Source organism: Adiantum capillus-veneris, chromosome 19, assembly GCF_014529385.1.
Source record: "Adiantum capillus-veneris isolate H3 chromosome 19, ASM1452938v2, whole genome shotgun sequence".
NCBI lineage: Eukaryota > Viridiplantae > Streptophyta > Polypodiopsida > Polypodiales > Pteridaceae > Adiantum > Adiantum capillus-veneris.
Window position 1 is genome coordinate 116,591,900 of NC_140949.1, and position 25,106 is coordinate 116,617,005.

At 42.4% G+C, this 25,106-nt stretch overlaps 1 protein-coding gene across 1 annotated transcript; it reads left to right on the forward strand.

Moving 5' to 3' along the window:
- The first annotated feature begins 1,073 nt into the window (after positions 1–1,073).
- LOC147434717 (uncharacterized) lies at positions 1,074–25,106 on the forward strand. The gene is made up of 5 exons (XM_086490019.1): positions 1,074–1,326; positions 24,186–24,251; positions 24,338–24,438; positions 24,787–24,957; positions 25,065–25,106. Exons 1-5 carry the CDS (start codon positions 1,074–1,076, stop codon positions 25,104–25,106), a joined length of 633 nt encoding a protein of 210 aa, XP_086346145.1.

Consider the following 25,106-nt stretch of genomic DNA (forward strand, 5'->3'; position numbering starts at 1 on the left):
TATAGGGTACGCTTTGAGCGCAACATGATAGCGATCCCATGGCTCTTATTTCTCCATTGGGACAACCTGCGGAGCTTGTGCTTGCAATGCATTTGCCCTTGTTCTTTTGCTGGTGGTTAGGTGCATTGTTAGGTGAAAGGTTTGCTGAAGGTAAGTGTGATTCCACGATGTTGACTGCGTTCTGAATCATACTGCTCGCTGTGTTTTTTTTTTTGAAGCATGCTCAAAGATTTGTAGATGGCAGGAATGTGTTCTTTTGCTGGTGATCTGGTGCATTTATTTGTACAAATACATGAAAATTATTTACACTGAAAGATGCATACAATGCTTATATATTTATGTGTATAGATATTCTATTATAAAAGGCTGTTGACTCCATGCTGTTGATTGCGTTCTGATATTTTTTTGAAGCATGCTTAAAGATTTATAGATGGCACGTGCTTTTCTGTTATGGATTTTTGAAGCACATCCTGACTGCGGTTTGGTGTGATAAGTTTCTTGCTTTTGCAGGCTAGTACTTCTTGTGTCCACTACTTCGGTGCATGAATTCTCATGTGCATGGGCACATGGTCCATCTCGACTTTTGGGACTGCTTGTTTCATTTGTTGTCATGTTTGGAGTGGTTTTTGTTGTTGATGGTTGTGTCATTAGGTTTTACTTTGTCTCATGTTATCACTTGCCTATGTTGCTTGTGGCCATTGACAGTTGAGTGGGAAAGGGATCTAAAGGCGAGCCAGTTGAGATATGAAACAAATCTATATTGAAGGCCTTCTAATCATCTGTTTTCTTTTGAAGGACGTTGTTTATTGTGTGTTCGCTTGGTCTGTGTCCCTTCATTTGTGCGTGATCTTTTAAGTGTGCAAAATGCTTGGTGTTTGTCATTTAAGGGACTTTGAGGGTGGGGTTTTGTGATGTACGCTATGTGTGAACACGCCAAGCTCACGTCGAGCACTCCCTTCCCCCTTTTTATTTCTGCTTGTCCCTCTTCTTTTCTTCTCCTTTGTCTAAAAAATGTTCGCGAGGTTTAAAATGTTGGAATAAGCGTGCTGAAATGGAGATTGACGGTATGGAGTATGAGTGTTATGGTGTTCTTCGTGCTTTTGGTGTTCTTACCTCAACATATCCGTTTCGTAGAGCCAAGAAAAAATGTTAGCCTTGCACGTATTGTACATCCAAAAAATGGAACTTTCAAACGTGAATATGTACGGATTGATGTGAGTGAGTCATCTGCAAACACTTCGACAACTTCTCGCAAGCGTAATGTGTACAGTGAACCGAACTTCATTATCCAGCCATCTCTCTCAAAAGACAAAGGGCAAGCTTGTAGTACGTTAAATTCTACCTTCTTTTGAAGAAAGCCTATACAAGACTGGTTTATCTAACTACAAGAGGTTGTGTGCTCTTGTGATGCTTTTAGCGACGAAAATACACTGGATTTTTATAACCCCCAACGTCGCTATTAGCGTCGATAAGAAAACGTCGCTATACGTGTTGCTATGGCAGTCGTTATGAGTGTCGCTATATAGCGACTCTACAGGGCCATCAATAGCGACGTTGCAGAGCCTAATATAGCGACGTTCGAGATGAAATTTTTTTGGTGGCAGGGCATTCAATTCATCAACCATATTGAATGTTTTATTGTCTATTTACCTTTGAAAAAAAGTGCAAAGGTAAATATAAATCCAAAATAGTCACCCACAAGACAATATAATCATTAACTCCATCATCCATAATACGTATTGTTTGTAAAATAAAGATACAAAAATGACAAGCGTGAATTGATGAAAGTAAACGCAATGACAATTGTACACAACAGCAAAATCACTTGATTGTTAATCATTGCAAATGTAATAGTTACAAACCATTGTCATTATTTAAAAAATATACATGGTTTTCAAAAAGATGTATAGAAGTCGTCTCACGATACATAATCTATCACAAAAAGAAACTAATGCTAGGCTAAACTGACGTCGTCTAATCAGACGTCTCATCGTGTCGGAGCGTCGTATCTGTCGGATTTTGTAAAAAAAAAACAAGAAGATAGCTTTTTGTAAGTATAAACATATAGCGACGTTTATAAAACAATACAATAAATAGAAAAAAGTAAACCTAATACTAACCATGCCGCCACGAGAAGTTAGGATGTTTATAAGGGCGTTTAAGCCCTTCCTGCCTGCATACTCACGCTCGTACGGTTTGGGATCACGTCCTGTAAACGATCACTATCAAAACATACAAAGAATCCATTATGTTAGAATTTCAAATCCCATAAACCCTAAACTATCGAACATAAATGCGAAAACACTTACAAAATCGGGTTCAAATGATGTCCACCCACCGCTCCCCAAGTGGTGCGAGCTCCCTATCTCTACTCGCGCTTTGGCTGCCTTCTTTTGTTGCTTCCACTTGTCGGGATTCTCACGCGCTTCTTTCTTTGCATGCTTCCAATCTTCTTTGGCCAGCCAATCTGGTATGCTCTACCCATGCTTGATTGCTTTTTGCACTTCGGAAGGCTTATGCTTGCAGTATTCGCGCATTCGAACCTTCATCACATCTTCATTGAAGCGGTTATCCCGTGTTGGAACGGGAAACTCGTCATGAAGCATGTTGATGATTGTCTTTTAATTCATTCGGTACTTCACTCCAGGTGTTTAGTATGTAGTGTTTAAACACCTGAGAGCAAAGATCGCGCATGCGCGAAATCACCTTCTTGTCGTCATCATCCAAGATGATGCCGCCGCTGAAGTCGACGGAGTAAGACAAGCCCTCTCGTCGCTGACGCGTGAACCTGGGTGTCTCGATAGGGGTCTCTAGCGGCGTGTCAACGGGGGTACGGATGCCAGATGTCTCCACTGGAGTATGAGCCCCGAAGCGAGGAGTGTCCACTGGAGTGACTCTTGGAGGAGTAGCTAGTGGTGTGTAGCTGCGGGGAAAGACAGTCAGCCGTGCAAAACCTAGTGTCGATGGCAATGCCGTGGTTGGTGTCGGGGCAGGCAAAGAAGGGAAGGTTAAAGATCCTCATCGAACACGAGGCAGTGTGGAGGCATCGGTGGCGCCACCTCCACAACAACCGCCACTGCCGCCGCCACCACTAGAGCGTTGGTGCCTAGACGAGTGTGAAGATCGTCTCGTCGACACCGAACCTTCGGAGCGCGCTGAGGACTCCGAAACAGAGGGAGATGCGGATGGAGTAGGAATGCGCGATGGTGCGCCAGAGCAATGATGCTCCACGTACCATTGTCTCTGCTGGGGTAACAAAGAAGAAAGAAACTCCTCATCATCTATACCTGCATTAAACACACGAACATTTAAACTTAATATTGAATGAATGGAGTAGAAAACATGGACAAGTGTAGAGAGAGAGAGAGAGAGAGAGAGAGAGAGACCATTAAATACAATGATGGAATGACGCATATAAATACAATGACGTAATGACACAAATACTTAAAGAGTCTGAGAATCGTACAAGAACTTGAATGTGCTTGTAGCTTTGGAATGTTCAAAGGCTAGGAGCAATAGAAAGCGTTCTTCTTCTATTCAACTTAAGTGATGGAAGAGGCAAGTGCATAACTTTGAATTTACAAAACGGAGCAAAATTGTTCAAATACAATATTTATGGCTTTAACACTAAGTTGGTAACCTAACAGGACATAAAAGTGTCCTTTCAGGGTTTTGAAAAAAACCTCCAAAACCATAGTAGATCCACTCATTTTGTAAAATCCTTTCATGAGGTTATAGTGCAAGGCCTACTACACATGGAAAAAATAAGAAACTTGTAAAATTTCTCATCGTTTGGTCACACACAGCCTCCAAAGTTGATGGACCAATACATTTTCATGAAAACAGTCATTTCTTACGTTTTGTTGCATAAAAATAAGATTAGGGATTTTTGTAGGACTTAAGATAAATTCCCTAGTTAACTTCAATGGATTGGTGATCAGAACATATGATTGCTTCTCACTCACTATTTTTTGTTTTGCCAAAAGAAATAGGTACAAAAAAAGTTGAATTTTTACTATTCTGCAAACCTATCATCAAAGTTTCTATAGCCACGCTCAATACAAATAATATATGTATATTTTCTTAGTTCCCTATTGTCCTTTAGGTTCATAAGGATCCATGGAGCATGGAATAATACATCTCTTACCAAGGGAAATCTTGGGGACAAAGATGAAGTGCTAAATACAGCAAACATGAAAAAATTGGGTTTTAACATTATGAGTTGTAGAATCCCATAGAAACTATTCAATATCTAGCCAAATTTGATCCTTATGACTAGATATGGTTACTACCTACAAAATGCATGTAGTTGTCACAAGAAACTAACAATATTGAAAAAGCTATACTTGATATATTAGAATGTTTCGTTTTCTTCTATAATAGAAAAAATCAACCATCATTGTCTACTATGAAAAATAGGGTATTAGGTGCCCCAAAACTCAAGGAATAATAGCTTTATGTTACAATATGCGACATAGAAAATCAAAACTGCATTTGGATATCATGAAAGCCACCAAAAAAATCATAGAAGAGCTAAAATTGGCTAAAAAACAGGATTTGACATTTTTTGTGATCTGGTCATAACTTACAACTTTAACATTTATTTCTCCCTAGAAGCATCAGGACATGTTGAGGACTTCTAAAGATAGTTCTCTAGCATTATAGACCTCACAAACATGAATTCTAGAGAGGTATAGTTGCAAAAAGTTGAAAAAAGCCAAAAACACGACCTGTTTTTTCACACAGTTTAGGTTGTGAAATGTTGTGCAAGGACAAGGTTAAAGATGGAATTGATATTCCAAAAAAATGTCAAGTTTTTTTCAGCTCATGAGACAACTTTCTAGACAGATAGCACCTCAAAATCCATTTTGAAACTCTTGATATAATTCAAGGAAAATGGTCACTTAACAGGACATAAAAGTGTCCCATTACCAACCTAGTATAAAGAGATCTCTCTCTCATCCTTGCATAGCTCAGCATAACTTCCTATATCTATATAGAGCTCTCCGTTTAAACAGATGTCCGTTGTTTCATTTTGTAGATCCTCTGCATGCACCCCATAGAGAGTAGCAGCTTGATGTTCGTCTGGCACCACCTCCATGGCTTCTGACTGAGCATATTCTCCGATCTCCTCCATTGATGCCGCTGTGATTGGCACATGGTAGCCTTCATACGTCCGTGCACTATGAGGGGCTACCTCTATGACGTACCACCAGTTTGATGCAGACTTAGTGGGATGAAATATCACCTGCCAGAGCCACATAACTTACATGAGAGCTTCCAAGCACATAAATTCTAAAATGGGACTTTAACTATTTACATACTTGTTCACAATGCTCGAATAGTACGAAAGTGTCTCTTAGGTCAGTCCATTTCTTAGTTGAATCCACCTTAAGAAAACCAGACTCTCCTCTATGCAAAGTAGCGTTGCAAACCTCCATGATTATCTTGAACCATTGCACGTCGAACAAGTCGACAAAAAATCCTCTATAATCGATCCTCAAAATCTCTTGTAGCGTGCCGAAGTAAGTGAGTTCCGCCACCATAGGATCTGCATCAGAGGACTGTTGTCGACTAGACTGTTCAAATTTTGCCATGATTCCACAATCTTGAGTAAAACGTTTTTTGTCGATCTGTTCCACCCTAAAATGTCGACCTTTACACCATGCTGCTGTGTATGACTTATACTACAACCAACAAAGATTATGAGTGGCTGTTCAAATATCTAGAAAGTTACTAGTCGTACATTTCAAACTTACCTTGGTCGCGCAACCCCTAGAGTACTCCCACTCTTCCCCAATCACTTCTTCACCGCACTGTTGTGCGCTTTTCAATTGGTTGTGCAACCATCTTAAGATCATGAATGTTGGTAGGCTCTCCAGACCTGTCGGATAGTGCATCGGTGGTCGTCTTCCCCGTCTCCACTCGATTCTTACCCTTTGTCGCTCTTGCTTTGCATCCTCATATTGTGAAATCCACTTCTGCATGACTAGATTATGAAGCATGCAAAATCGGTCGATTTTAGCCGCTAGATCTTCCGTCATCTTCTTCTCAACACCGAGATTGCACATGACAATTCTAGATATGCGTTCATCATCTATGGTTCTCCATAGCGTGTCCCAGGCTTTATCAAATCCGTCTAGCCACTCTCCGATGTACACTAGGGACTCTTATACCAACCAACCTTCTGCCATGCTACCCTCCGGACGTGCCTTCTGGCGCACATATCCCTTGAGCGTTTTCATGAAACGTTCTAAAAAGAACATCCATCTGGTATGTACTGTGCTAGCTATTTCCACCTCATCAACTATGTGAACAAGAAGATGCACCTGAATGGTTAGCATGGTAGTAGGAAAATGTTTCTCAAACATGCACACAACCTCCGCATCGTTTAGTTTGGCAAATGGTATGCAGTCTACGTTGATCTCCTTTTGTGAGATCCATTGCACCAACTTCGCAAGTTTGTAGATTGTGTTACGGACATCAAGAGACAAACATCCCTCAATGGAAACCGGTAAAATAATCTGCAAAACACGTGCAGCAATGATATTAAAATCCACACACGAATTTGTTACACAATTCTCACTATGATATACTCCACTATGAACATACCTGACACATTTTATGCCAGTCGTGTGACTTCAAACTGGTAAGCTTTCCTTCTTTGGTAAAACACGTTCGGAGCGAGTGCATTACGCCAATGGGGGTCCGCAAAGATCGAATGGTCTCTTTTACTTTGCGTTCTTGGGCTCCTGTGAAAATCCATGGTGCTTTAGGGCGTTTTATCGATCCATCGGACGTTGTTTGCGGCCAATATTGCTCCATACGATGCACATTTCTAAGGTCAACTCTGGCTCCCAAAGTATCTTTCTTTCCGGTCAGATGGTCCCATAGTAGATTACCCACATTTTTGAATATGTGCATTGGATCGAGCAAGTGATCGATCATGAGTCGGGGCCAATATGGTAACTCGTACCATAGAGATAGTCTCTTCATCCCTTAGGGCAATCCGTCATCACACATCTCCTTCTGCTCTAACCATGCTTGTGTAGACATCCTCGGTGGCTCTCTTCCCAAGAAGCCATCGCGTAACACATGATTCTCTGGAAGATACGCTTGATGACCTTCGTAGATTTGCTTCTTCAGTGAGGGTGCCCTACATGCATTCAGTCTAGGTCCACATGTGACACATGCTCTGTATCCTCTTCTTTGAAGCCCTGCATGTATACACATGATAATAGATCAGCTTGAGACAAACCAAGATTTACAGTGTCTGAGTGAGGAGTGTAAATAGATCACCTGAGCATTCTGTTAGTCCGGGATAGTCGTGCATGGTCCACATTAGAATGCCTATGATCAAAGCATTCCGTCGACCTGTGTGTCGGCTCATATCCACCACCTCTATGCCAATCTACAATTGTTGTAGCTCTTCCAATAGTGGATGAAGATTCACATCCATATTCTTCACTTTATATCGCCCCGGCACAATCAAGCTTAGCCATAGGTGCCCCTTCTTCGCAGTCAACCACGGGGGAATGTTGTAGTTGACGATGACAACGGGCCATACATTGTAAGATGTTGATCTTTGACCACATGGATTTACGCCATCCATAGCCAGGCCTAAGCGCAAATTTTGAGCTTCCTGGCAAAATCCGACCATGTTCCATCTATATGTTTCCAGGCTGCACAATCTGCAGGAATCCGTAGCACACCATCAGAAGATTTATTCTCCTCATGCCATGATGCTAGGGCGGCCATGGACTTACATTCGAAGAAATGCTTGATGCGAGGAAGCAGAGAAAAATATCGCAAAACCTTTTGTGGAATTTTTGTTTAGTGGAGATCTACTCGATATCTTTCAGAATCACATTTCGGACACTTCTCCATGTCTATGTATTTCCTCTGAAAAGAATGCAGTCATTAGGATAAGCATGGATCGAATTGTAATCCATCGCGAAGTTTCGCAAAATCTTTCTTGCTTCCTCTCGGGAATCTGGCATCACATTATCAGATGTTAGTATCTGCTCTTTGAGCAATCTACACAACATAAAAATACGGTACAATTGTGTAAAAATCTATCAGATCATTATACATTTAGAGTTTTATTAAAGTAAACTAATTGTAATAGATCACCTGAAAAGCGCTGTGACGCTAGTGTCACTCCATCCAAACTTTGTCTGCATGTTGAGAAGAACCAGGAGCGCTTTCAATCTAGACACACGTGCTCCATTATACAATGGCGTATCGGCTTCACTTTTCATATCATCATAGACAAGCCTTTTTGAATCCATGATCGTCTCGATCATTTCATCAATCTCGGGCTCAAACATTGCCTCGTTGGGAATGTGGTCTGCATGATCATCCCCCGAGCTGTCAGAGGCTACATCTTGTGGCCTCACATATGCTGCTTGACCAAAGCGCCTGCGAACACGTCTATTGGGTTGCAAGATTGATGCATGTTGGCCAGAGTCAGAGTCCGACAAGTTATAATTGGCAACAACTCGATCTATAATAGATGAATCGAACTCGCCAAATTCGCAAACGTGCTGCAAAGAAACGCGTCTTGTCCGTCGCACAGCATGTTTGCAATGGTTACAAGGACATAAAATCCTCATTGAGAGATAGGTGTTTTGGTTGGACGGCCCCACATCCTCGTCACTACTCATAATGAGGGTAAAAATCTTATAACCTGGACAAAAAATTTAATCTTCTATTGGCATTCTTTGTCTTTTAGCTCTCTCTCTCTTTGTTCACACTATAAACTACCTCACATTCTCTAGTCATGTCCAATCCCCGTACACCTCGGTCTAGAGGTGCACGGAGATCAGAACCACCGGGTTATAATCTCGTCTTTATTGGTCAATGCTTATATTTGTGGATACAAGAAATCTACACACCCACGTCTACATGATACTGCATGTAGTGGAAAAAACCCCTTTGCCTCTTCTCTAGCTGTAGCATTTCACAGCATCTTAACATCTTTTCACAGTAGATCTTTGATTGTAGCATGCAGGTACGCCATTCTTGCAATTTAGCTGATCTGCTCAAGGCACTTAATTCTTAATCTAGATTTGACGGGATGTGGTGTGTGTGTGTGTGTGTGTGTGTGTGTGTGACCCTTGGAATCGTCATCTTGCATCACTAATTTCTGTGCTGGCTCAATTTTCTCTTCCATCAACTGAACATGACGGCTTATTGTATGGTAGCAGCAGTCGAACATGTAGGTGGAATTGCTGGTCCGCATGGACTGTCTAGGCTGTGAGCGCAGGAAATTTTCTCGCCATTGTGCGCTCCTTGCCGCACTGTCGAAGCAAAGGACTTGCCGATACACCGTGTGCGAGCCACAAATGGCTCGAAGCACACAACAAGCCTAAACTAGCAAGCTCAAGAGAGCAAAGGGTGTGTCACTCACCGCTCTACGCTCGCCTTCGTGGTGGATTCCTCACTACGATGAAGAAGAAGCTGCAGTCGTGCCGCGCTCAACCGCTTCGGCGCCGTCGTGCCTTCGTAATGCTCGATCGCACACACTCTCCCTCTCTCTCTCTCTCTCTCTCACATACACACACACACAAGGAGGTGAAGAAGAAGAAGATGGAGATGGAGATGCAGCAAGAGCACTCTTCTATTGCACAAATGAGAGAATGAATGAATTTTGGCTTTTCTATGAGCTCACCCCATTCACACTTGGGCGCCCATGCTTAGCCAACTAATCCCTTGAATGTCCCAGTTAGAGTGCGCCTCTCATCGGCGATCACTCTTACCCTTTTCCTATTGGTCCGACAAGCCCGATACCTGACTCTACCAAATACATAATACACGTCCGTCGTAGGTGATGGGGTGTCCGTGAGCTGTGAGGGTTAACATGCCCCCCTTCCTGATGTAGATTCCGTCCTCAGAAGCTATTGAGTTGAAGGTCGTTCGTCGAGGTGGAAGAGCATTTGAGATGAATGTCCTTAGCCTTCTTCAGTCACTGCAAAATTAACAACATTGGCACAGTAATTGCATTCTCATAAGTGAGTAAAAAGCATATGCAGTTTTAGGTAGACAAATTGATTGGTAAAAGAATTTCAAACAATTTGTCAACAATGAACATTAAATTGCAATGTAATCAAATGCATAAACAGATGTAAAGGTAAAAAATTAAACAAGTCTGGGGTCGCTAATTTAACGGTCGAAAGACACTAGAGATCGAATATTAATACCATGGGTAAGATTCTTAATTTTCTGTGGTCAATTAAGTTGTTTAATCGCGAGAGCCAAGTATTCATGTTCGAGGGCTGACTAGAGGCTATATCTAGAAGACCTTGTAGTTAAGCTACCATAAAAGGAATTTCTCATGAAATCATCGCCTGACTGATTACTTTTTCTTTGACCCCCCAAAGTCTTTTCACAGTGATTCAATTTGATGTGTGTGCTTATTTTGTATGCCTTGGGTTTTTTGCTTTTCAAGGAAAAGAGCCCATACTTGGAACCTCTAGGGCTCTAGTACCATAGGCAATACATGTGAGTGAAGTACCAAATCAAGCTGAGATTTCTCTTCCAGCTTAAGATTTTACAGTGTGGCACTTTGATTTTTTTTTTTCATTTTCAGCATTTTAATTTTGTAACTTTGGGGGGTCATATAACACTGATACACCTCCCCAGGCTCATCACACTAGTAAACTCCCTTTATATTACTTAAGCTAAAGGTCAATAGAGTCAAGCCCACTAGAAAGCCCTAGTACATTTCACACAATGCTGCCTAAATCGGATTAAGAACCTAAGTAACCATTGATTATTAGGAAGGCATTCCCCATGGTATTAAGAGAAGATCTCTAACACCTAACTTGGTCAAACTAGCTTAGTTGGACTGCTTGATTTTTAAACCTAGACAAGTGATTATGACAAAAAATTACATTGAATTAAATGTTTGTTACTAAGCAAATGTGCTGGATATTATCCTACCAATCACAATTAAAGCAGACAATCATAGATGCAAAAAAGATAAGGGGCAATGCTAATGGACAAGAAACACCTGTTTGTGTCGGTGGTCGCGCTTGATTTGAAGAGTGAGTCGAGATAAAGATTCCATGAAGGTCCAAATCCTATCAATCGCAACACGCTCCTATACACACTAGGAAACAAAAGGAAGACCTCCAGGAGGCACATTAGTGGGAAAAGGTACCAACACTTATTGAACACAACAAAAAACATAAGGAACCCTAACCTAATTATTTGCACTCCCCTAGAGAGTCAAGGGAATAGGATATTGTAGAGGTTGGGGGGAAACCCTAAGGCTAAACCCCTATCCTCGTCGTCGAGATAAACAAAGTCATCATCCATGAGACCATATGTGCCATCCGTGTAGTCCTGTAAATTTTCTTCTTCATCATAGGTACCCATGTTTACTAAGAAGGTCACTAGACGCCTATAGTCAACTTGGTCAAAAGGGTAGGCTTGTGCAATGGGAGAAACGCTCTCTACTAAGTATGGATCAGACGTGGTCAAGAGACGTATCAGCCATTCTAACTCCTCAAAATTCCTCTCACATGCTAGCGTACCTATCAAATCCCATTCACATGCAAGCACTGGAAAGACCATGTGAAATATTTGTGAAAAGTAATGAGGGTACCTCTCACCCAAGGCAAGAGTGGATGACTCTAGCGTACTAGCCATATCTGTACACACAAATAGATGATGGTTAGAGTGCAAATATTACAAGGGTCGTGTTCTTGTGCATAATTTGTTTTTATGATTTGTGTTATGGCTCTTGCTCTTTTACTTTTTTATTTTGTTTTTGTGAGTATAAGGCTTTATATATACATTCCCTAAGATTGGAGATTAAGAGGTCAGGGAGAAAGGTTGAGAGGGAAGCAAGTGAATGATCGATGTCCACAAACACTCCCCCCTTCCTTGGGTAGATCATACCGTTTGAAATGATGTCGTCACCCTTTGAAACCAATTGTTCCAGTTGGTAATAGGTGAGGATTTTTGCCAGTAGTTTTCTATTACCCTAGGTGCCTCGTCAAGTTGCAAGGGTGGTAAGGTACTCTCCCAGGATCGAACTTGCAGTGGTTCATCAGGTGATTCTTAAACACTGGGAGGTGTGGATTCTTTTGTAGCTTCATGGAGGTCCACTACTATAGATGGAGGCTGTGTAGAAGCTTTTACCTCTATGGATGTATTACATGAGGAGCTAGAAGCTTCATGGAAATCCCCCCTTCCTGAGCTAGGTGGAATAAATTGGTTTTGCCTTGGAGCCCAAACTAGCTCTGGACTAGGTGTGTAGCATTCTGTGACCTTTCCCTTCCCACGGTCTGCCATTGGCTTTAGCGTTACATTGTTTGACTCATATGGGTTTGTTGTCGATAGGGAAGGACACATTTTACATTTAGGTACCCAAATTTGCTCATTTCCATCATAGTAGCCTTGGGCTTCTAATAGTTGTTTTGGAATCCATCGTGATTTGGTCTCGACTCTCCTAGGGCACGCTCTTGGTTTTCTGGGAAAATTTTTTCTTGGAATGGATGGGAGGGTTGAGGTAGTTGGAAGTAAGGCCTTGGGGACCCATTGATATGTACTCTTAGGTCGTGCAAGTTGAGTACTTGCAATATTACTGCTTGCTGCAACTACAAGTGTTGAAGTGCTAGGTTCATGGGTAGTTGGCAAAGACGAGTTAACCACCTTGGCTTGTGAATGTTGGCTATCCTTCAACTTTGCTAGAGTTTGCAATGTAGGTGACTTTGCTTGAATGATAGGGGTAAGAGTCGGTGGTCGCGTCGTGACACTACCAGTATCCCAATCAATAGTGCATTTGGTTGCCAACATCCACGTGCGTCCCAGGTTTACGTTGCCTTCCATAGCTCCCGCGGGCATGACTAGAAACCTCTGCACTATGCTTCCATTTTCATAGACAACAGGGGTCTGAAGGACTCCAAGAATAGCAGTTTTCTTTTTATTAATGCCCTTGACTTGCATCGTACTCGGGGATAGGGTCGGTTTCCCTAATTGACACCAAACTCCATAGGATAACAAATTGTGTTTAGCTCCCGTATCTAATAAGACATTGTATAGTACTTTCCCATAGGGGCTATTTAGCTCAATTGGGTATCGTAGGGGTGGCTCAGATTCTAATGAGTCGTCATCTGTGTCCTCAAAAAATGCTTGCGTGATTCCCAGATTAGCCTCTCGTTGGCGTCTAAGACGTTGTTGTCGTTCTCGAGCCTCAACTCTTGCTTGGATTTTTTTAAGCTCTGCTTGTTCCTTGGCAGCCTTCTTTTGATGGATGGCTTGCAACTCTTCCTGGCTTAGAGGATCATAATATCTTTTGAATTTACTCCCATTAAGGAATCCAATGGTTTCAACTCCATCTAGAGTCTCCACACGAATGGTCCCTTGTGGGGTAATTTCACACACTCGATATGGTCCCTTACCAGCGTATTTCAATTTCTTCTTTTCATTACGTACCCCGTACATAAGAACTTTATCACCAACCTTGATGTCTTTATCCTTTAAATGGCTATCAAACCACTTCTTTCTCCTATCCTTCTCCACTAGAGCATTTCGCACAACTAATTGCCTTTCTTCATCTAGCCTTTCCAGGATATATAATCGTTCCACTAAGGGGTTACCATCCCAACCTTCTTGAGAAGCTACGCGAAGACTAGGAATCATGACAAACTCCCATGGCATAACTGCTTCTTGGCCATACACCATCTTAAACGGTGTGCAATTAATAGCAACTTTATACGCAGTACGATAAGCCCATAAAGCTGATGTAAGCTTTAGGTCCCAATCAGTGCGATGAGCCTCAACTGTCTTTGTCAAAATGGAGATGAGAGTTTTGTTGGTACTCTCAGCTTGGCCATTTGCTTGGGGATAATAGGGTGTAGACTTGTGGTGAGATATCATGAAGTTTGATGTGAGTTCTTTTATTACTTCATTTATAAAGTGAGTTCCATTGTCACTCACAAGTTCAAAGGGGCATCCAAAACGTGTGATAATGTTCTCAAAGAGGAACTTAGCTGTTGTTTTTGCATCCGCCTTTCGTGTTGCTTTTGCTTCAGCCCATTTGGTTACATAGTCGGTAGCCACAATGATATATCGTGATTGCGTGTTACATGCAGCCGGACTAATCGGTCGTACAAAGTCTAAGCCCCACTTTTCAAATGGTTGGGTTACCTTGATGGGATGTAGAGGCATCCTATCACTTCTTTGTGGCTTCTTGAAGCGTTGGCATTCATCACATCCCTTTACAAAAAGTGATGCATCCTTAAACAGAGTGGGCCACCAATAGCCTGACTGTAAGATCTTTCGGGCAGTCAGCTTTCCTGAAAAGTGACCACCAGCTACGCCCATGTGTGCCTCTTGTAGAATATATAAATACTCATCCTCGCGGGCACAGCGTCTAAGAACATCATCTTTTCCTCTCTTATAGAGAGTTCCAGCCAATAGGGTTCGCATTCCTTGATTAATTTTCGAGCTATATCTTTTCGCAGCTCTTTGGGTGGAAAACCATTAACTAAGAAGTTAACAATCTTTTCACTCCATTCAGGCATTGTCTCAACAATGAACAAAGGAGTATCAGGCAATTCATCATCAACCCCCATAGGAGCTTCGCCATTAGGGATACGAGATAAATGATCCGCCATGACATGTTTCCTCCCAGGCCTCACAACAACGGTGAAGTCAAACTCAAGAAGAATTAACAACCATCGGGTAATTCGACCTGTGGAAGACGGCTTGTTTACCAAATATAGCAATGCTTGATGATCAACATAAAACACAAACTTGGTAGCAAGAAGGTAATAGCGAAATTTCTTTACTGCGTAAATCATAGCTAGACCTTCGCGCTCTGTAGTAGTGTAGTTCATCTCGGAATCATTTAATTGGCGACTTGCAAAGCTAATAGGGTAGTCCAATTTATGTTCTCCTGGTTGAGTTAGAACACACCCAATAGAAAAATTTGATGCATCAATATGCACATGAAAAGGTACATTCCAATCGGGTGTTCGCAGGATTGGAGCACTTGTTAGGGCCTTCTTTAATAACTCATAATATTGATGACATTCTTCCGTCCAGTGAAACTCGATAAGAAGCTTGTACAATGGACGCGCTATCTCGGTAAAGTTTAAAATAAACCTTCGATAATAACCAACATGGCCCATAAATCTTTGAACCCCTTTATAGTTAGTAGGTGGTGGCAAATCAGCAATGGCTTTAATCTTACTCTCATCTGTGGATATCCCGTTCTTGGACACTATATGCCCTAGAATGACTCCATGCTTAACCCAAAATTGGCATTTGAAAGGGTTCAATGAGATGCGATAAAATCTGTACCTTTCAAATATTTTTCGTAGATATAACAAATGCTTCTCCCAAGAAGAATAAACACAAAGGTCGTCTAGGAAAGCTTCACAAAACTCCCTTAGAAATTCTTTAAACGCAGTGTTTATTAATCGTTGGAATGTAGCAGGGGCATTTGTTAAGCCAAAAGCCATAACACAAAATGCAAACACTCCAAACTCTGTGATAAAAGCAGTTTTAGCTTGGTCCTCTAATGCAATTGTGATTTGATTGTAACCAGAGTACCCATCTAAAAAGCTATAAGCTTCCTTGCCCGCAACTCTTTCAAGCACATGTTCTGAATATGGTAAGGGATAATGATCTCTCCTAGTGGCTGCATTAACTTTCTTGAGGTCCACGCACACTCTTAGTTTCCCATTCTTTTTTGGCACAATGAATATTGGAGAAACCCATTCTGAGTGCTCAATAGGGTATATGAATCCACATTGGATAAGTATTTCAATCTCCTCTTGTACAATTTTGGCGTACTTAGGATTCATTGGATAGGGTCGTTGCTAGACGGGTTTAGCAGTGTTGATCATGGGAATTGTATGTTGCACCACAGAAGGTGGAACGCCCTTCATGTCATGATATGTCCAAGCAAAGATATCCTTGTATTCCTTGAGGAGCTCCTTAAGTACAGCCTCTTCAGTTTCGGTAAGGTCTTGAGCAATAAAGACTGGTTTAGACTCCTCACCTGGTTCTGCTAATTCTATCTCTTTAACTACCGCTGGACCATCATAGACTCCACTGCTTCCATTGGTAGGTATTCGTTGGGCTTTGGCATACACAACCTTTCGCTCCCCCGTGGTATAAGATTTAAAATGTTCAGGAGCCGTATGTAAGTCAGCAGGCTCTTGTCCTGACAGAGACCTTTCTTTTAGTTCTGCCTCCTTTTGTTGTTGAGCTAACTCTCGGTTTTGACGTCTTCTTATAGTTCGACTCAATTTCGGCTCTGTAACCTCCAATTGAGCGAGGTCAATGGGTCGCGGGCTGCACCACATGACACTCTGGAGATGTTCACCCCAATTTTCTACTAGCTTTCGATGAGCATCACATGCCCCTAGATAGCTAAGCCATTCTGCAGTAGATCTTTCCTTGTTTATCCTAGCTCTCACATTTGCTCGATATCGTCGTCTCTTATATGACCTTTGTTTCTTGTTAAGGTTTTGATTTTGGTAAATGTTTGAACTCGACTCGCCTGATAGGTCTTCGCTTGTATCTTCTTCACTCTCATATGAATTACCATAGATGGTCGTACTAGGCCTTGAGTTTTCAGTTTCTATACTTGGTTCACTCGATGTTTCCTCAGGTTCTGAATCCATTTCTTTCTGAGATTCCGTTTTCGATGTGTATTGGCCTGAAGCCTTTGAGGAATCATCGGTTTCACTCTCAGGTAGGTGTGCCTCTTTCTTATCATCGGATGTTACATGCGCTACACCTAACATGTTTACTGGTGCAATGTGTGGTATCTCTTCCCCATCTGGTGTTACCCAGGTTGTTCCTCTAGCTCCCCATGTATCTATAGTTGCCGCTAGGTGTACCCAATCGACATTGTCTGACTCAGCCATTCCGGGTAGGATATCCATATAAGGAGAGTTCTCCCCAATATCCGTGTCTTCGTTACATGTGTAACAATACTGTAATGGAGCTGAGTGAATTGTTGTGTCTGATCGATTATCAATGATGAATTTATTTCCTAGAGGATGCGTTCGACCACTTAAAAGATCAACTCGAATGACAAAGTCTTGGAACTGTAAGTAGACGTGGTTTTTGGACCAGTCATGCACCATTTTTGCTTCCCTCATGAATGGACGCCCTAAGATCATCTCAAATGACATAGGATGCTTGGAAAAATCCATAACAATGAAAGTCTGCCTTACCTTGTGTCCCAAGACCTTGATTCTGAGATCCTTTAGCATTCCAATAGGCGTAACAATAGATCCATTAGCCATTTTTACCACTACGCTTGTGGCTTCAAGGTGAGGTCGCCCCATAGACTCCCAACAACTCTTTGTCACCATGCTGACTCTCGCACCACCGTCAAGGACCCCCTTTACAGTTAATCCTTTAGTAGTGATTGGTAGAGTAGCATTAGATTCATCACCTTCAAAGTATTGCCCCAACTTGTTAATGGGTACTTCAATTACAGATTCATGTCCCGCTAGGTCAGATGGTGGTGCTAAATGTTCCTCATCATTCATTACCGAGTCAGGTTTGTTCATATGTGCAAACTGTGGTAATCCGGCCTATAATTCTCCATTGAGGAAGGCTCGAAGAGCTGAGACTAGCTCGGGGTCTTTATATAGTTTGGACATGATGGTGGTTCTAACTTCTGAAGAAATGAAATCCATCAATTTGGCAACATTTAATGGCATCTCGTGGGACGTAGGACCCTGACAAGAGAATGGTGAAGATGGAATCTCCACTTCCTCAAGGGGGTCGGGAATTCCCTCACCAAAAATTCTCTCTAGTAGGAAAGGTGTGTGTCCACTTTCAGATGTCCTACCCTCACTCTCTTCCCGAATGATACTGGGTATAGCTAACGGCCTGTAGTTCTTGTGAGGTTGAACTTGTGTGGGAAACATTGTGTCCGACATCTGGATATGTTTGGGTTCAGGTTCTAATGTTCGTTGAGTTTCTTCCACCAAACCCCTCAGTTGTTGGACTCGTTCAATTTCCACTGTTGGGTTTGGATAGGTTCCAATCTTTCTCTTGCAATCCTCATTTTTTGTCTCTCGTGGCTTATCTTGGGGGTTCGCAACTGGGTGGTTTAACTTTGAATACTCTTTTGGTGTTCGTCATAATTCCCTCTCGTGATCCTCCTCACCGGCTTTTTCCTTTGTAGTAATAGTTTTGGTCTCCGTGGTCTCTATCGAATCTGAGTCATCCTCAGGGTCATTCATGTACACGGGATCCTCTCCTGTCCCTATATTAGTCTTTGAACTAGGTTTTGAGCTAGAAGCATTAAGGGATTTCTTTCTTCGTGTTTTCTTCTTTCTCGCTCGGCCAATGGATGTAGCATCTCTCTCTTCGAGGATGTAATTTTTCTTTTGGAGCATCGACCGTGTGAGTGCATTCACTGGTGCTATGTTTATAGTTGGTGGTGTCCCATCAACAATCTCTATTAAGTTCAATGGTGTGATTTTCAGCGTGTTTGGATTGTTAGGACACTGTGCGATCAAATGATCTATGCCACAACGATTACAAATGAGTATTGGCATTGCCAATGCACTCCCTTGACTTGTTTGCATTCTAATGGGGCACTCAGCTACTCGATGTGGTCCACCACATTCGTAGCACTGAAGAGGTGGTCTCCTGGCAAAACTATTAATGTTTTGGCCTCTTGCTGCTAGCGCAGTAGCTTGATATACCGGTTTGATTTGTCCCCAATGGTCTTCCATATAGTACATGGGACACTCCTCAAGCATGTCGACTCCATAGGTGATACTAGAGTCTATGTCCTCTTCGCCATCTACATAAGTACTAGATGACTCGCAACCTATTTGGTTCATAGGTGTAACTCTTGGATGAGGGGGTTGCGGTCCTAGCACTGGAGTTGGCAACGGTGTGGTTTGGACCACATTTTGGGTTCTAGGGACCATGTGCTGTAATGGCAACTGTTGCTCCATGGGTGGGGTAGGCATCAATGCAGGAACTCGAGGTGAGTCTGCCCAAGCTATAGGCGGTCTATTTTCCATGATGCGTTTAAGCATTAGGCAATCCTTCGCTTGATGGCCATACCTACCACACGCGTTACAAGTCCCGTTAAACTTTACTCTGAAAGTAGGGCATTCACTCATAGTATGTGGGCCCAAGCAAATTGAGCACCATTGTTGCTCCCTTCTTGGATACATATGAGTGTTTTGTGGAGCACGATTACCCCTAAGGCTTTCTTGGATGGCCTTGGTGAGATCTGCCAAAGTCATCTGAGATATCGTTTGCTCTTTCACGATTGGCTTTATCTTCATTGGCTCATGCCCTGACGCTTGTGAGCTACTAGACTTCGGCTCGACGGACACTCTTTCTCCTGCAATCATTAAATTATCCTCCAATTGGATTGCATTCATAGTGACTGCTTCCCAAGTAGTGATACCTCTAATGACTAGGCCATTATAGATACTTTCATGTCGTAGTCCCCTAATGAATCTATCGAGCAATTGGTTGTTGTTGAATCGCTCGTTTGGATTGCATCGAGAATTCAAATTCTTTAGGCGACTAATGAAGTCTCTCACAGATTCACCTTCTTCTCGTTGGGCTTTCTGGAGCTGAGAGGCTAAACCCCAAAGTACTCCCTCTCGTATGTATTCTTTTAAGAACAGTCTCCTAAGAGTAGAGTAGATCGTTTTCTCTTCTACTCTTAAGGTTCTATACCAATCTCCAGCCTTTCCGCTTAGGGTCAAACTCAAAGCCTTACACTTATGTAGCTCATTGTGCTCTTCCAAGGAATCGCACACATGTTCAAAGACTTCCATATGATTTCTAGCATCTCCGTCTCCATTGAATTTCTGTGTGAGCTTAGTACTTGAACTGCCTTGCTCCTAGGCTCTCTATCAGGTGCACTACGCATGTTTTCTGTAATAGAGCGACCGATAGTTTGAGAAAATGCTGCCAAATCTCCTATTTGAGCAGGTATAATGGGTGTATGTGCTCCTGGAACCACATGTGAGATGGGAGTTGGCCTTGGCCTTGGCATACGCGCGGCTCTTGGGTCCCATATTTCGTATGGTGGTGTACCTGACGGTGGTCCAAAGTTTACAGGCGTGGCCCTAGGCATAGGGGGTGCCTGATATGGCATGTTATTATTAAATGGCATGGCTCCACTTGTATAAGAGCTTGGATAATTCCATTGTGGATTGTAAGCTCTTGGAATAATCGGAGGTGTGGGAGCTACATGAGGCTGAGGTACGACAGGTGCACATGATTGATACATACATGTAGGTATAGTTGGGGGCACTGTGCTACTAGGCATCGGCGCAGTATTAACAAATGAACTCCATGGTGTACTTCTTGTCATGCTCACCACTGGGATATGCATGGTAGCCGTAGTGTCATTAAGAGAAAGATGAGCTAGATCTGGGAAGGTAAAGCTGCCACTTGTGGGCTCAGATTGTATTGAGGCTCCTGGCGAAACAACATATGGAGGATCAATGGGGCTCACTGAGGGAGTCTCCATTTGTGATAGGGTTGGTTGGTTGGCCTTTCCCGTATCCAAGAATCTCATTAGGCCTGTTGAAGGCATGTTGATCCCTGTGTTCTGTCTTTCTAACTCGACAATCCTATGGAGGACATCACAGACTTTCTGTTGTTGCTCATCTATGCAAGTAGCACCCGATGTGGATTGTAGAACATCTAACCAACCCACATGATAGGTGTGTCCTGTGTATCGATCAGTTAAAGCTTCTGCTTGTAGGTCATACTCCCAATTTTCGTTTAGGAATATCCCATCTAGGCCTGGCGTGCTGGAGGTTTCCCTTGAAGTGGAAGCATTATTGCTCCCCATAGCTTGCCCCTCCGTGACTGCTACCTTGGGAGCACTCGGTTGCTCGGCTCGCATGATTGTTGTCATAGGAGCCTTTGCTTTCAGGGCTCGACTTTGTTCTAGCCCTCGTAGGTTCTCAATTTCCCTCTCCCTTGTTGCTTGCATATAGCGTTCGATCTCTTGCACTTCGGCAAGACTCCTACCATCGGGTAGTAAAACCTCAGAGGGAGATAGTCCTAAAGGATCAGGAGGTGCAGTGGATGGAACATTCACATGCACACTCTCAAGAAGCATAGAGTCTATTTTAGGCATGAATGATGAATTTACTTCCCCACTTCCTTCATTTATTTCATTAACCGCATGTTCGGAGCGAGTAGCTCTACTAAGGGTCTCTTTTAAGCGGCTAAACACGCTGGACCCGGGCCGTGGGCCCATGGCATGCATGTCTTGACTTGAACTATCAGGGTTTGGTGTAGGATACCCCTCCATGACTTCGTAGTCAGAGGAAGAATCACTAGACGCGATATGAGGATCTTGGGTCGCGCTACCTTGAGTCCCAGCCGAAGGTCCAGAACCTAGGGTGGAGGAATAATGGGTGCCCGCATAAATGGAGGCACTACCAATATGCTCGTGCTCTAACACTCATCCAGAGCGTAAGTTCATATGACTTCCACACTCTAAGTGCGTTGGTGAGTGCCCGTGAAGGCCGCTCACTTAGTTTTTTTTTTTTTTTTTTTAATGTGTTTATAACCCAAGTTTTTCGTTATTCTTGGTTATTTTTTGTAACCAAGCCACAAAATATGGCGTGTAATAGCTCAAGACGAGCGTTTTGGTTAAAGAAACGTGCCGTGCTTTACAGCTCCCTATTCGGCTACGTGAAGCCCTCGAAATCCTTAAAATAGTATTTATAGTCCTCGAAATCCTAAAAATAGTTTTTAAATATAAAAAGGTGTATAAACTATATTTTAAAACTGAGGACTGAGGTCTGGGTTTGGGCTTGAGCTTGGGGAATGATCCGCAGCCCGATCCTTCTTTTTAATTTTTTTTTTTAAAAAAAAAAAGTCGTCACGGCCGCGTCGCGCGCGCGCACACACACTTAACCTACACCTAACTTATCTACCTACATCTAATAGAGATACTGCCACACACACTCTAACACTGTTTACACAGTACTACAGTAGCTAACAGATCTACAAAACTAACCTTACAGAACTAACATTGAACCTTACAGAACTAACATTCCATAGCTAATACCTTAATTCTAACAGTACATTGCAAAAAAATTGTAACTCCTTCTTTACAGAAAACAAAAAAGACAGTACAGTGTAACAAAAATCTTCTCCACACAACCACACACCTTCCTTCTTCACAAATCCTTCAATTGAAATTGCATCACAAGAAAGCGTAAAGTGCTTAACCGAGCTTAGTGTAGGGCATTTCCCCGGCAGCGGCGCCAAAAATGCGCGCTCCTTGCCGCACTGTCGAAGCAAAGGATTTGCCGATACACCGTGTGCGAGCCACAAATGGCTCCAAGCACACAACAAGCCTAAACTAGCAAGCTCAAGAGAGCAAAGGGTGTGTCACTCACCGCTCTACGCTCGCCTTCATGGTGGATTCCTCGCCACGATGAAGAAGAAGCTGCAGTCGTGCCGCGCTCAACCGCTTTGCCGCCGTCGTGCCTTCGTAATGCTCGATCGCACACACACTCTCCCTCTCTCTCTCTCTCTCTCTCTCTCTCTCACATACACCACACACAAGGAGGTGAGAAGAAGAAGATGGAGATGGAGATGAAGCAAGAGCACTCTTCTATTGCACAAATGAGAGAATGAATGAATTTTAGGTTTAGTTGGCTGTTATATGAGCTCACCCCATTCACACTTGGGCGCCCATGCTTAGCCAACTAATCCCTTGAATGTCCCAGTTAGAGTGCGCCTCTCATCGGCGATCACTCTTACCCTTTTCCTATTGTCCGACAAGCCCGGTACCTGACTCTACCAAATACATAATACACGTCCGTCGTAGGTGATGGGGTGTCCGTGAGCCGTGAGGGTTAACAGCCATTTTCTCGCCATTTCTTCTAACCTTAAATAACCTAATATAATCTAATATAACATAAATAAATCTAAATTAATAAACCTAAATCTAATCTAATATAGCGTAAATCTAAATCTAACGTAAATAAACCTAAATCTAATCAAATGTAAATCTAACTAAAAATAACCTAAATCTAATCTAATTTAACTTAAATAAACCTAAATTTAATTTAACGTAAGTCTACATCTAACCTAATCTTTAACGTCTTTTAGGATAGTTTCCTACAACGTTAAAACTCTCTTCTTCTTGTGTGTGTGTGTGGGTGTGTGTGCCAATAAAAAGAGAAAAATGGTATAACTTTTCTATCACCCAAGTGTGGTAGATTGGTTATGCCATTTTCCTCTTGAATAACAAGTCTTGAGTTCAACTCCTCGTCGGCTAGATTTTTAGGTCTCTTTAATTAGTTTCCTACGATGTTAAATTAAACTCTCTTCTTCTCGGATGTGTGTGTGGGTGTGTGTGCACGCCAATAAAAAAAGGAGAAAAATGGTATAACTTTTCTATCACCGAAGTGTGATAGATTGGTTATGCCATTTCCCTTATGAATAACATGTCTTGAGTTCAACTCCTGTCGACTAGATCTTTAAGGTCTCTTGGGATAGTTTCCTACGATGTTACGACTCTCTTGTTCTTCTTCTTTTCTCTCTCTCTCTCTCTCTCTCTCTCTCTCTCTCTCTCTCTCTCTCTCTCTCTCTCTCTCTCTCTCTCTCTCGCTCGTTCTATCTATCTCTCTCTCTCTCAAAAACACAATGTGTGTGTGTGTGAGAGAGAGAGAGAGAGGGAGAGAGAAAGAGGGGAAGGGACCATGAGAGTGAGGAGAGGGAAGGAGCATACCTGGCTCCCCCTTCCTCTCCTCGTGTGTGTGTGTGTGTGTGTGTGTGTGTGTGTGTGTGTGTGTGTGTGTGTGTGAGAGAGAGAGAGAGAGAGAGAGAGAGAAGGAGAGAGAAAGAGGGGAAGGGAACATGAGAGTGAGGAGAGGGAAGGAGCATACCTGGCTCTCCTTCCTTTCCTCGTGTGTGTGTGTGTGTGTGTGTGTGGAGAAGAAAGAGAGAGAGAGAGAGAGAGAGAGAGGGAGAGAGTTACCTTCTTGCTTGAGCGCGCGTCGAAAACTCAGATCTGAGATCTAAGTTTTCGGACGCTCTAAGTTATTTTTTTTAGCCCTGGCAGTGTCACTATAAGCGTCGCTATAGGCGTCGCTATGTTACATAGCACTATGAGCGTCACTACTATTAAGCACGTCTTGTAGTGTCTTTTGTATTTTGAAATGTCATGTCTTTTACAATAGATGCACAAGTTGGATGCTCGAAAGCGCAAAAAGCAACGATGGCTATTGTTAAGATCGAGAGGCACGGTATATATAAAACAAAAAAACATTGACCATCTACCTCTATCTTTTGATGTGAATAGATTGTCATGTTCTTATATATTGTTTTGTAGATGCTTTAATTGACACTGAAGATGCTGAAATGAAAGTCAACCCTTTCCTACAACAAGAACCTCCTATTGAGAAGAACATAATGTGCCTTTTTTTGCATATAGTGGATCTCTCTGACATCACTCCTAGATTTGCAATCGAGGGTTATGTGCTAAAAAATTCTGGTACATACAAGCTTTTCGATCCCAAAATTGTGAAGTTTTTCAAGGCTGATCTTGTGGATTTGCACAACTCCGGCAACACAGTCACTATCGTTGATTCATTTCTAATAAGTCAATTTGCTTCCTTTCTAAGTGTTGGTAGTTTTGTGCGGATATAGGGTTTTGCAATCAAAACAAAGAACAAGGCAGACGGTGGAACATCACCTTTTTCTCTTTACTTGGATGCTACCTCGATCGTCACTTGCATTGCTTCATTTCCAATCCACTTGAGCTTTTACCTGGAAATGAAGATAAGATTTTTCTTAGATGAGGTGGCAAGTGCGAGTCTAGGTGGTGCAAAAAATTACTTGGGTACACTTGCTTTTGTTGTTATTAAGAGTGAGAATTTTGAAATCTATGCCAACTCCACACATGGAGGGCTACTGGTGGTTGACGATTCTACTCCCAAGGATCGAGCAACTGTAAGTCTCGCATATTAAAATCCTTTGCACTTTTTAGGGCCAAAAAAAAAAATCGTAGCATTTAAGTGTGCTTGTTTCAGTTGACTTTGTCAATGATCGCAAAGAAGAGTACAAGTCTATCAAAAGGGATATTGACAATCGAGAAGTGA